The sequence below is a fragment of the Polypterus senegalus genome, chromosome 3 (assembly GCF_016835505.1).
Source record: "Polypterus senegalus isolate Bchr_013 chromosome 3, ASM1683550v1, whole genome shotgun sequence".
Classification (NCBI taxonomy): Eukaryota; Metazoa; Chordata; class Cladistia; order Polypteriformes; family Polypteridae; genus Polypterus; species Polypterus senegalus.
This window is the reverse complement of record NC_053156.1, coordinates 179,192,335-179,206,069: the sequence shown is the minus strand read 5'-3', so window position 1 is coordinate 179,206,069 and position 13,735 is coordinate 179,192,335. Positions and strand designations below refer to the sequence as shown.

Genomic DNA, 13,735 nt, shown 5'->3' with positions numbered 1-13,735 from the left:
ATGCAGATAACAGTACAGATTTTCCTACCCAATCGGTCAAGGCCCGGGTTAACAACAGCTTCCATCAAATCCAGAAGCAGGAAATTTGCAGGGCAACGTAAGTATTGTTAGCCAACAGGGTGCTGGCAGAAATTGGGTTACTATTGGCTGAATAAGGAGAAGTGGATGGCACGGTGGCGCAGTGGTAGCGCTGCTGCCTCGCAGTTAGGAGACCCGGGTTCGCTTCCCGGGTCCTCCCTGCGTGGAGTTTGCATGTTCTCCCCGTGTCTGCGTGGGTTTCTTCCGGGCGCTCCGGTTTCCTCCCACAATCCAAAGACATGCAGGTTAGGTGGATTGGCGATTCTAAATTGGCCCTAGTTTGTGCTTGGTGTGTGGGTGTGTTTGTGTGTGTCCTGCGGTGGGTTGGCACCCTCTCCAGGATTGGTTCCTGCCTTGTGCCCTGTGTTGGCTGGGATTGCCTCCAGCAGACCCCCGGGATTCAGCGGGTTAGGAAATGGATGGATGGATGGAAGAGGATGAGGAAGGAGTGTCCAGAGACAGGGTAGAAGAGGAAGGTAAAGACAGTGGAAGTGAGGGTAGGAACTTTGAATGTTGGCAGTATGACTGGTAAAGGGAGATAGTTAGCTGATATGGAGAGAAGGAAGTTTGATATATTGTGTGACCAGATGGAAGCAGAGGAATGCCAGGTGTATCGGAGACAGTTCAAATTGCTCTACCATAGTGTGAATAGGAGGAGAAATGGGGTAGGGGTTTTCCTAAAGGAGCAACATGTCAAGAGTGTTTTGGAGGTGAAAAAAGAGTATTGGACAGTGTGATAATTATGAAGCTGGAAACTGAAGCTGTAATAATGAATGATTGAGAAAGAAGATTTCTGGAGTGAGTTGAATGAAGTGGTGGAGAGTGTACCCAAGAGGGATAGAGTGGCGACTGGAGCAGATTTCAATGGACATGTTGTTGAAGGGAACAGAGGAGATGAGGAGGTGATTGGTAGGTATGGTGTCAAGGAGAGGAATGCAGAAGGTCAGATGATAGTGGATTTTGCAAAAAAGGAATGACATGGCTGTGGTGAATACGTATTTTAAGAGGGAGGAACACAGGGCGATATACAAGAATGGAGGAAGATGCACAAAGGTGGATTATATCCATACAGAAGAGTCAGTCTGAAGGAGATTGGAGACTGGAACATGGTGGCAGGGGAAAGTGTAGTTAGGCAGCATTGGATGGTGGTCTGTAGTATGATATTTTGAATATCAAGAAGAGGAGGAGAATAAGGACAAAGACAAAGACAAAGATAGTGGAAGTTGAAAAAGGAAGACCATAAGGTTGAGTTCTGGGAGGAGTTAAGACAAGAACTGGGTGGCAGTGGCAGTGAAGAGTTACCAGACAGCTGGGCAACTACAGAAGAAGTAGTAAGGGTGACAGCTAGAAGGGTGCTTGGTGTATCATCTGGACAGAGGAAGGAGGATAAGGAAACCTGGTGGTGGAATGGGGAAGTACAGCAGATTATACAGAGGAAAAGCATGTCAAAGAGGAAGTGGGATAATAAGAGAGATGAAGAAAGTAGACATGAGTACAAGGAGATAAGGCTTAAGATGAAGAGATGGGTGACAAAGCCTAAAGAAAAGACATGGGTTGTATGAGAGGTTGGACACTGAGGAGGAAGAAAAGGATTTGTACCCATTGACTACACAGAGGGACTGAGCTGGAAAAGATGTGCACTATAGATGTATACTATTTGAAATTGGAAAAAAAATCAAATTCTCACTTAGAAGATCTGTTCAATTTTTTTTTTAAACCTGGCAGGATCTACTCAATAACATATTAGAAAAAGTTTTTATATTGAGGATGACTCATTTTCCTCTTTACTACTCTTAAAGTTTTACTCTGGCTGTTGGCCTTCCTCTCTTTCTCATGGGAGGAGGGTTGAATTAAATTTTATTTTATTAAGTCTGACTTGATTGTGCTTTTAATAAATTCAATAAAAGATAAAAAAGGGAGGTGATTATTAGTTAAGGGTGCTGATGGAGAAGTATAGAGAATGCCAAAAGGAGTTGCATTGTCTTAATGGACTTAGAGAAAGCATATGAGAGTGCCCAGAGAAGTGTTACGGTACTGTATAAGGAAATCAGGAGTGACAGAGAAGCATGCAAGAGTGGTGGAGTGGGTGGAGAAGAGTGTCAGGAGTAATTTGTCGCAGACATGTACCAGTCTTGTGAAAAGATGGTATTGAGACTAGGTATGTTATATGGGCTGGAGACAATGGCATTAACCAAACAACAGGAGACAGCGCTGGAGGTGGCAGAGTTAAAGTCATTAAGATTTGCATTGGGTGTTACGGGGGCGGACAGGATTAGAAATGAGTACATTAGAGGGTCAGCTCAGGTTGGACAGATGGGAGACAAAGCCAGAGAGATAAGATTACATTGGTTTGGACATCTGCAGAGGAGACATATTGGGTATATTGGGAGAAGGATGTTAAGGATGGAGCTGCCTGGTAAGAGGAAAAGAGGAAGGCCTAAGAGAAGATTTATGAATGTGGTGAGGCAGGACATGAAGATGGTGGGTGTATCATGGGAGAGGCTGAAAGAAGAACTGGCTAGCTTTGATGGGCTGAATGGTTTGTTCTTGTGTAGACTGTTTAAATGTTCTAATATTTAGATCCATAACAGGTTCCATACAGTAAATAACTGTCAAGTCAAGTCAAGATGGGGAGCATGCACTGGTTTAGTGCGTTTTCGCACCCACTACACAACAAAACAACTCGGGATCCCGAGGCAACCCCCCAGGCAGACATGCGGTCCAGTCCCATCCTCCGGAAATGACCCACTATCTGCTGCAGCCAGGTGTTATGTCAATGTCAATGTCAATTTATTTATATAGCACATTCAAAGCAACATAGGAATGCTGTGGCCAAAGTGCATTACAAAAAAAGAAGAAAACTACATGCAATTAACATAAATAACATAAATAGAAATAAAATAAAAGAACACAAATAAAATACTGCAAATAATAAATCGAAGTAAGATTACATAATCACAATGAGGAAACCATCAATATTACTGAAGGTCACGGAAAGCAAGTGAATAAAAATGAGTATTTAATCTTGTTTTGAACAGTTCAATTGCAGACGACTCCTTTATGTAATGAGGTAAAGAGTTCCACAGGCGAGAAGCAGCAGCTGCAAAAGCCCTGTCCCCCTTAGTTTTATACTTGGTACAAGGGACAACAAGAGACAACTGACCAGAAGATCTAAGCACTCTAGATGGCTGGTGTAAAGCACACAATTCAGATAAATAGGCAGACGCAAGCCCATTTAAAGATTTAAAAACTAGCAATGAGATTTTAAAATCAATTCGAAAACTGACAGGCAGCCAGTGTAAAGAAGCTAATATTGGAGAAACAGAATCAGACTTTCTTGCCCAACCAGAAAGCGAGCGGCAGCATTCTGGACTAACTGTAACCTGCGTATCAGGGATTTGCTAACCCAGAATACAGCGAGTTGTAGTAATCAAGGCGAGAAAAGATAAAAGCATGAGTAGCTTTCTCAAGATCCCTAGAAGATAAAAAAGGCTAAAAGACGAAGCTGGAAAAAGCAACTCTTAACTACAGAATTAATCTGTTTCTCAAAAGAGAGGTTACTGTCAAAAATAACACCAAGATTGCGGACTTGACGTTTGCAAAAGACAGAAAAAGAGCCGAGAAGTTCAAGACCAATTTGGGCTTTAGCTGATGGACCCACTATAAACACCTCCATTTTATTTTGACTCAGATCAAGAAAATTTTTAGCCACTGTGGAACGCGGCCGGGTGTGGTACCCAGCCGGGACGCCCAGGAGGACCAGAGGAGGGCTTGTGCCTCCTCCAGACCACGAGGGGGCGACCGCCCTGGTTGCGTTGTGGGCCACGGGTAAAGGGCTTGGAAGCCCAACCCTGTAGGGGCCCGTGGTCACCGCCAGGGGGCGCCCCAATGCCTTGGGAGCCCTGGACCTCAGCACTTCCGCCACACCAGGAAGTGCTGGGGGGAAGAGGATCAGGGACACCCGGAGGGCTTCCGGCTACACAGCTGGTGCTTCCGCCACACGGGGGTGTGTCAGCAGAGGCTCCTCAGGAAGCACCTGGAGCCCATCCGGGGGTGTATAAAAGGGGCCGCCTCCTTCCATTCGATGCCTGGAGTCGTGTGGAAGAGGACGGAGCTCAGAGGAGTGGAGGCGGTCTGAAGACTGAGAAAGGCATTGTGTTCTCCAGGACTTGAAGGGGTGATTGGTGCTGCGGCACTGGGTTGTGCACACTTTAGTGTAATTAATAGCTCTAAATAAATGTGTGTTGGTGCAAAACATCATGTCTACCTGTCTGTGTCTGGGCTGTACCCCACACCATCCAGGATCTTAGTTCAAAAAGACAGTTGTGCAGTTGATTCATTGCAGAGTTGCAGATGGGAATATAAACCTGTGTATCATCAGCATAGTAGTGAAAAGAAATGTAAAATTTCCTAAAAATAGCTCCAATAGGGTGAAGGTACATAGAGAATAAAATAGGACCCAAAATGGATCCCTGAGGAAGACCACATTTAAGAGGAGCAGTAGACGAAAAAGAGGAATTTAAAGTCACTGAAAAGTGTCTACCAATTAATTATGACCTGAACCAGTTAAGATCAGCCCCTTTAAGCCCAACAAGATGTTCAAGCCGCAATAGCAATATCTCATTTCAATAGTGTCAAAGGCAGTGGCCAGGTCAAGGAGGACAAGGACTGCAGTGCCACCTGAGTCAGTAATAATAGAGACGTCACTGAATACTTTCAAGTGGGCCGTCACAACACCATGATAACACCTTAAGCCAGATTGGTAGATCTGAAATAAATTATTGGAGTTAAGGTGATCAACCAATTGATTATAAATTATTCCTTCTAATATTTTAGCCAGAAATGGCAATTGGGAAATCAGGCGAAAATTGGCTAAAACTCCAGGATCTAATTCTGCCTTTTTTAGACAGGGACACACCGCAACATGTTTAAAATATGAGGGCACAAAACCCTCACTAATAGAACCATTGATAATGGCTAGTAAAGGTGGACCCAAAACATTAAAGGCTTCCACTAAGAGGAGTGGTGGTACAATATCAAGAGGACTGGGAGTAGGTTTAAGGGTGTCAGTGATACTTTTTAACTGTAAAAGTGAGACAAGATTAAAAGATTCCAAGACAATGCCATGATTAACAGTAGGAAGTTCATAGCCAGTTGGAACAATACCACAGGGGATTGTATCAATTTTACTGACAAAGATGGAAAGAAACTGCTCACATGAAAGAACAGTACTATTTAATCCCGTCACAGAATGAGGGTAAATGGCCACATTAATTGAATTAAATAAGACCCTTGGATTCTTAGAATGACGGGATACTAAATCAGAGAAGAAATCAGGTTTAGATTTCTTAACTGCAACCTGGAAGATGAAAAGAGAAGTCCTAAAAATCTGTTTAGAAACAATCAGTCCATCTTTTTTCCAACGGCGTTCCACAGTTCGACAGACGTGACATAGTGGTGGCGTAGTTTCATTTAGCCAGGGAGCAGGTCTTCCCTTATTACAGCGTATCTTGAGCGGAGCAATTGAGTCTAAAACCGTTTTACAAGAAGAATTAAATTCTAAAACAGAATCATCGATACCATCATAATGATCATGTACATCAAGACTAGAGAATATGGTTTTAAAATCGGATATAATAGAAGAATTTAAAAAGTGAGAACAGCGTGGAGCACAACTAGTAGTAGGAACATCAACATTTAATATTCAAATCCGTCATTATAGAAAAGTGATCAGTAAAAGAAACATCACATAAATCAATATTATTAACTGAAATATCACGTGTAAGAACGAGATCAAGGGTGTGACCGAGAGAGTGAGTTGGCATATTAATATGCTGGATAAAATTAAATGAGTCCAATAGTGGTAAAAAGTCAAGGTTTCGATTGACAACAAACATGAATGTTAAAATCACCAACAATAAATACTTTGTCATGGGAGAGGGTAATATAAGCCAGGAGATCAGAGAATTCAGAAATAAAGATATTGTTAATTACAGGAGGTCTATAAACTACAGCAAATAATAAAGAAGGGGAGCTGCACACTTCGAAAAGTTGCAGTTCGAAGCTACTAAACGGACCCCTTGTAAGGCTCAGACACAAGAACATACTTTTAAAAATCACCTGATGGTACCAAGTCAGTAAAACATGAAGAGTCACCATTTATAATCCAGGTCTCAGTGATGAAAAAGAAATTCAGTTTATCTGAGATAATAAAGTCTTACAGAATAAAAGTTTTATTAGACACTGATCTCACGTTCAAGAAAGCAGTCTTGATAAAAGTAGAAGAGCTTGCTGCGGAATGAGCATGGGTGAGCATGCGAAGATTAGCAGTGCTTACTCCCCGAAAGCACACCGAGGAAGAGTGATGCCGCCTTGAGATGGAGAAATTAAATCCAGTATCCAGCGCTCATGATCCAGGGATGGACTCCTGTGCAGGAGAAGATAGGTCATAGACAACTCCCAGGCATCGGGAATCCAAGCCCTGGCACTTGAGTCGGCATTGTTTAACAGCAAAACCGGCTCTTCTTCCACAGCAGCGGCAGGTGCGTTTGCGTCTCCAAGAAGCATTCAGCTCACTGATACAGGTGAACACCGGTGTCCAGGTGAAAAAGTCAGGAGATGAATAAAACAAAGGTGCAGGTTCACATAATATTCCATCAGGAGATGAAAATCAAGAGGAAAGCAAGCAAGAAAATATGTTAAGTAAAAAATTCACGATCATAGGACAGTGGCCACTGAGATAAACTAATAAATAAAAACGAAGTTAAAACATATGGGTGACCCCTTGGCCTGGTCCAGCCACTCAGGTCCCCAACAATGAGGATCTTATGAGCTGCATCACCCTTGGGGAAACGTGCCACATGGCTGTAGTGCTGTAACTGACGCTTCCTCACAATGCAGGTAATGTGCTTCATTCAGGATTCCATGAGCAACCACTCATTCGACACAAAGTCAAACCAACGGTACCCAAGGATTTTCCAGAGAGACACAGTACCAAAGGAGTCCAGTCTTCATCTCAGTCACTGAACAGTGTCCATGTCTCGCAACCATATAGCAAGACAGGAAGCACAGGAACTCTAAAGACTTGGACCTTCATCCTTTTGCATAGATATGGGGAGCGCCACACACCCAATTCCAGCGACCTCATGAACCCCCATGCTCTCCCAATCCGTCTACTGACATCATAGGAAAAGTCATCAGAGACATGAGTGTCACTGCCAAGGTAAGTAAACCTCTTCGACACTCTCTCCGCAGACAGACACAATGCTGATGGCTGCGCCCAAAAAGGTCATTAAAGGCCTGGATCTTGGGTTTTATCCAGGACACTCGCAAGCCCAGACACTCAGACTCCTCGCACAGTCTCTAGAGCGCCACGATCAGAGCCTCCATTGACTCCATGAAGATCACAGCATCATCAGCAAAGTCAAGATCTGTGAATCTTTCTTCACCAACAGATGCCCCACAGACGCTGGACCCCACGACCTTGCCCAACACCCAGTCCATACAAGCATTGAACAGAGTAGGAGCAAGAACACACCCCTGACGAACCCCAGAATCAACTGGGAAAAACACAGAGGTCCAGCTTCCACTCTGCACAGCACTCACAGTACCAGTGTATAGGCCGGCCATGATATCCAGCAACCTCGAGGGGATCCCGCGAACCAACAGGATATCTCACAGGGCAGCTTGATCAACTGAGTCGAACACTTTATGAAAATCGACAAAGGCTGCAAAGAAACTGCCAATATTCGCATTTGCGCTCTATGAGAACCCTCAGTGACAGGATGCAATCAATGGTAGACTTCTTAGGCATAAAACCAAACTGTTCTGGTCACTGGTAGGTGAGCAAGTGATCACGGATCCTATTGAGGACGAACCTAGCAAGGACCTTACCTGGCACTGAGAGTAGTGTTATCCCCCTGTAGTAGCTACAATCCAGGGGATCACCCTTCCCTTTCCAGATAGGGACAGCAAGTCCCGTTTTCCAGTCAGATGGGATGATGCCAGTCTCCCAAATGGAAGCAAAGATTGCTTGCAATGCCCGGAGGACAGCCTTACCACCAGCCTGGAGAAGTTCACCCCAGATACCACAGATCCCTGCAGCCTTTCCTCCCGTCAGCTGGTTCACCACCTGTGCAATCTCATTGAGATTGGGTGGTTCACAGCTAATTGGAGGATCAGCCTGAAGAACCGTGGATCCAGAGATATCCAATGTCCTAGTCGGAGGATCGGTTTTGAACAACTGTTCAAAGTAGCCAGCCCAGCGGTTCACAACTGCAGTGTCACCCGTAAGGACCATTCCATCAGCCGCCCTGACTGCGACTCTCCGAGTAACTGATTCAGATGTGCATAATGCTTCAATTCCTCTATAAGCAGGACATGGGTCACTAGACCACAAATGGTGTGTCACTTGCTCACAGATTCCTCTAACAAATGCCTCTTTATCTGCCCTCATAGCTTTCCCTCTCTGTTCCCGGTATAGACCAGAGTTGCCATTGGGCCATGCACTGCAACTCCTCTCGATGATATCCAGGGTGCCCTGCAAGATGAAACACCTCCTTCTGGGAACACCGGTAACTACAACACAACCCTTAGCAACCTTCATTGTTCTGCCACAGAAGGTCTCCCACATCACATTAGGATCGGCAGTCGCACCCAAATCTGCAAGTTCCTCACACAAACTGCATGCAAACTCATTAGAAACAGCCTGGTCTTGGAGTCTGGCCAAGTCCAGGCTCATTTTCCTAGTAGGTGGTAACATGTTGGACCTAAGCTGGATCCTAAGAGTATCAAAAACAAGTCTGTGGTCAGAATTCACAAACTGGGCCTACCTAAATAATAAACTAAATAAATAACTATGAACAGATGGTAACAGTAGATCATGACTTTAAAAGTACTCTGGCCTAACTTCAGGTTTTCTTAATCTGTTAGTGTCCTGCTAGGCAGCCTACCACACAGCACAGATTTCAGTTTTTTCATACATATTAGGAAGTTTTTCAAAGCACAAAGAACCAATGTCATACAAAAAGGATCTGCCCCAGAATTAAATTAAATGGTGCTTGGTCAAGCAATGGTTCTAGAAGGATCCACACAACCCAGTAAAGAACCATAGAGTACCATTAGTGTAAAGGACCATTTAAGAGTGTAGGCCACCTCTGCAGCTCAATATGTATTTTTACCATTTGTGTTTGTTTTAATTAAAATGTCTGATAGTTTCATTGGGCAGCACAGTGGTGCAGTGGTAGTGCTGCTGCCTTGCAGTTAGGAGACCCGGGTTCGCTTCCCGGGTCCTCCCTGAGTGGAGTTTGCATGTTCTCCCTGTGTCTGCGTGGGTTTCCTCCGGGCGCTCCGGTCTCCTCCCGCAATCCAAAGACATGCAGGTTAGATGAATTGGTGTTTCTAAATTGGCCCTAGTGTGTGCTTGGTGTGTTTGTGTGTGTCCTGCGGTGGGTTGGCACCCTGCCCAAGATTGGTTCCTGCGCTGGGATTGGCTCCAGCAGACCCCCGTGACCCTGTGTTTGGATTCAGCGGGATGGATGGATAGTTTCATTATCAATTTTAACCCTATAAACTGTGCAAAATCATAAAACTTAATATTTATATGAACCTTGTTTATTGCTTTGCTTATAATTTGTAAATCTATGTTTTCTTTTTCCATTTGGTGATAATAGATGCTTGAACTAATTTTTACACATTCCACCCACAGTCTTCACTATACATCTTTGCTTTTTTTCCATCTAATCTCATTACTTTTTATGTAGTCAAATTCTTGCTGTATTTATTTGATATCCTAATTTAGACTCGAATATGCAACAATATAATAAGATGGTTGCATTAACAAAATGCATCCTAATAGTAAAAACCTGTTTGTTTAAAAAAACTGAAAGCAGTTTAAATTATTTGCTCAGAATTACACAGCAAGTTTGAGGCTGGAATTGAGTCAGCTGTGTTGCAGTTTAAAGTGAAGTGTCCAAGTAACAACAGCACACCACCAGTAATTAGCTCCCATTACCAGAAAAAGAATCATCTAATGTTTTAAATAGTTGGAAAATTTGGATTTCTGTCTAATTAAAAAAAAAGGCTATTTTAAATATGAGAAAGGGGAGGATCAGAGGGTGAAGCAAAGCTGGCCAGATTTTAAAGAAGGAATTTTAGAGAAAGCAATAAAGTGTAACCAACTAACAAAGCAATCAAAAGTTAGAAAAACTAAGATTGATGCTCTATGCTCAGAGTTAAAGAAATAGTTACCACAGTGGTGTTTCAGGACTGACACAGGGCAAGTGATACACTGAGGGAAAATGAACTAATCATTTTTTGAATTTCTTCTTAACTTCATAAACAAGACCTTACAAAACATGTACAAGATTTGACTTACCCGTGGCCTAATCCATTCAACTCTTTTGAGATCACATGACTTTAACAATCCTTCACCTATAGATTCCTCAGATGGTGGGAAAAAACCATCTTCAAATCGAAAGTTGTTATGTAAACAAAATTCACGCAGTTCATGAAAATCCTGACTGTTAAATTTTACCAGATTGGAGGTTAATCCCTGAGGCTTCTCAGAATACCTATCTTGAATATCAACTGAAGCCATAACCTTGAGATAAAAAAAATAAATAAATAAAAATGCAAATAAAGTAAATGTCAGATAAAAAAAAGAGATTAAACTTAACACATATAATTGCTTACTTTAGAAATCATTTTAACATTGGATAAAAATCAATGTCTAATTTGAATTTCAATCACATCAAATATTACTTTTATTGTTAAATGTTATTTTGTTGTTTCTACATTTAAAGTGCCAATACAGGCAGTATGGTATTTGATGTAAAAACCTCTGGCTTACACAGATTGTTTAAGGAAAACACTTATTTTAACACTGATCTTATTTGTTAAAGAAAGTATATAAATACTGTATGTCAATACTCTGTAAAAAAAGTTAATTCATCAATTAAAACTTACATTAAAGCCTATATAGAGCATAAATGGGGTACATTGTTTTACAATATATATCCTGGAATTACTATTAAATATGACCTTGTACAAATGTGAATTAACACAGAAGTTCACAACCGTGCAAACTAATTTATCAATCACACCTACTGACATCTTCATGTGAACCATTATGTGGATACTTTAATAACAGAAACTATGGAATTAAGAAGACAATAAATAATTTAAATAGGCTTACAAAAACTAGTCCATTCATGTGAATAACAAGCAACCTTTCTACATTTTGTAGAAAAATAAAACAAACTCTGATATAGAGCAACTGTATTGGCATATTAAGTGTAGAAACAAAATAAAACAAGTTAAATTGCACAAATTAAAGTTAAAAGGCATTACCAAAAAATACAGACTTACTTAATAATTTACTTATGAAATTACTTTTAGAAACATATGCTAGAAAACAAAATGACCAGCTACTCATGGCATATTGCATCACTTTATCCTGGTAACTTGTGACACATTGGCTATGAAAAAGTGCAAATGCGAAAAAAGTAACTACTGGGATTATAAAATGCAATTATATACATTCCTTAATAAAAAGTACGTAAAAGAACGATTTCCGAAACAAAACAGTAGACATAAAACGTGCTAGATGAACCCTCCTAATTAGGTTGTTCTTATTTAATCACAAATGTATGTAATGCTCGTAAGAATGTTTCATATTCTGGAAATTATTTTGAAAACTGAACCGTGTTAATTTATTCGTCACTGACTCAAGACTGAGTTGGGGTTTGTTCTCAATAAAGTGCAGTGTTTTTTCAAGTAGTAGATGCAAAAAAACATACGTTTCCTATGTTGATTCACTCATTACAAAATCTTGTTAACGGAATAGCAGTAACACATTTCTCACAATGTGAACCACATACAGGCAGTTCGAACTTTTATAATTTAGTGTAGATGTGTGTATATAATAAGCCGATGTTCCGGTTAGAGGTGGTTCGCGCAACGCAACAAGCGTCTTTAACTCCCCTCAACTTTGCACTGCAATAAGTGATTTCGGTCAATGTCTGGGCAGAGGATACCAAATGATGAAGATTTAAATTTTTAACTTTTGCGATTTTTTTTCATATGTCTTTTATGACAGTCAGATTACACGTTCTGCGCGAGGCACCAGCAGCGTACAATTAACTGCCCGCAGGCCTTAAGTCTAGATATACCTGTATATTCATTAGTATTGTGCCATGGGCAAGAATTACCAGCAGAGTACAATTAACTGCCCGCAGACTTTAAGTCTGGATGTATATTCATTAGTTCTGTGCCCTGGGCAAAAGCACCGCACGCTTCTTTGAGTTTGCTTGTATTGTTACGTGCAGGCTGTTAGTTAAGTGTTTGTAACAAGTAAGTATGAATCAATGCCTTTTAAAACATCTTTGTTCACTCATGCATCACGGCCTAAGCTTTTTATTTTTACAAAACATAAAATATTTACTATTGCTGTTTAATAAATTAAGTTTTAAAAAAAAACACTGAAAAAGTATTTACTTTCGCTATGGTATTTGTTCTCCAAATATAAGAATGATAAATTATCACTCGAGCTGCCTGGGTCTTAAACTGGAGCTTTTAATAACTCACATTAATTTTTAAAAAGTTAACAGCAGAAACTACGAATGCGCACGACAGCAACATAATATTCAACATGCGGGTGTATTAGTTGGGACTGATATTTTGAAGTGTACATATAAATGGAGGATAAACATTAATTTACACACAGTTCTTGGTATGACATCGCACTAAGCGATGCTTTACGCTAAATTACGTAATGATGAATTTCTTATTTTAATTCAAAGATATCAAATCAAACCATTTAATGGTAAAACGATACATGACGCACATACCGTGGACTATCATTGTTATAAGTATATATATCTATCTAAATTGTTTTAGGCAAAAAAAAGTGTATTACCTTGTTGGAGAGATGATGTTACTCGGGTGAAATATCTTTCCCGTGGACACACAAGCCCGTCCGTATACGAACTCCTAAAGTTAAGACTGGCGCTTTTCTGTAATACAGACAGGGATGAACCATGCGCGCACATGCGCACTTGAGTTCTCTCACTGTCTAGCTACCCGTTTTGAGTTAAGTGCTGACAAAGGGCTTAACAACGCATTTAAAACAGCAGATGTCAAATATTTAAAAAGCAGTGGTACACAAATGACATTTCTGGTATATTTAAATTTCGTTGTGTCATACTCATTCTTTTGTCTTTCTGTTTTTTTCACAGGTACAGTATGCGACACAGGTGCTGCTTGCTTACTGTTGGTGATTTGCCTCCCACGCCCATTGTTTCAAACTTCACCCGGAGTGCATGCATGTGACTCGCACTTCATAAAGACGTGAGTATAAAAGTGTTTTTGTTCGCTTGTTTTTGTGAAAGCTTAATTTCAAACATAATTGCAAATGCATGACACAAAATAAAATTCGAAATCATCCATATATTATTTCTTAAAACAGAATTTACATTTGTGATTGTGGAATAATAAAACATATATATATAGAGAGAGAAGTGATAAGAGGTATGAGAGAGTAGCTCTCCACAAATTAAATACTTGGTATGCTGAACACACTGCTATTGTTCTAATTGCTTTTTATTTAAAGATTGAGAGATCGTGTCTATTTAATATTTTGTTTCCTTAATAAAACATG

The 13,735-nt window shown here is 40.9% G+C and overlaps 1 protein-coding gene across 1 annotated transcript in view; it reads right to left on the bottom strand.

Annotated features, from left to right (window-relative positions):
• Window positions 1–13,314, bottom strand: part of LOC120525717 (calpain-1 catalytic subunit-like) — a 166,597-nt gene extending 153,283 nt beyond the window's left edge. The window contains exons 1-2 of the mRNA XM_039748254.1: window positions 12,995–13,314; window positions 10,454–10,678 (exon numbers count right to left, since the gene is read on the bottom strand). Of these exons, the coding sequence (XP_039604188.1) occupies window positions 10,454–10,675 (222 nt within the window). The 5' untranslated portion in view covers window positions 10,676–10,678; window positions 12,995–13,314. The remainder of the gene's footprint in view (window positions 1–10,453; window positions 10,679–12,994) is intronic.
• Window positions 13,315–13,735: the final 421 nt, after the last annotated feature.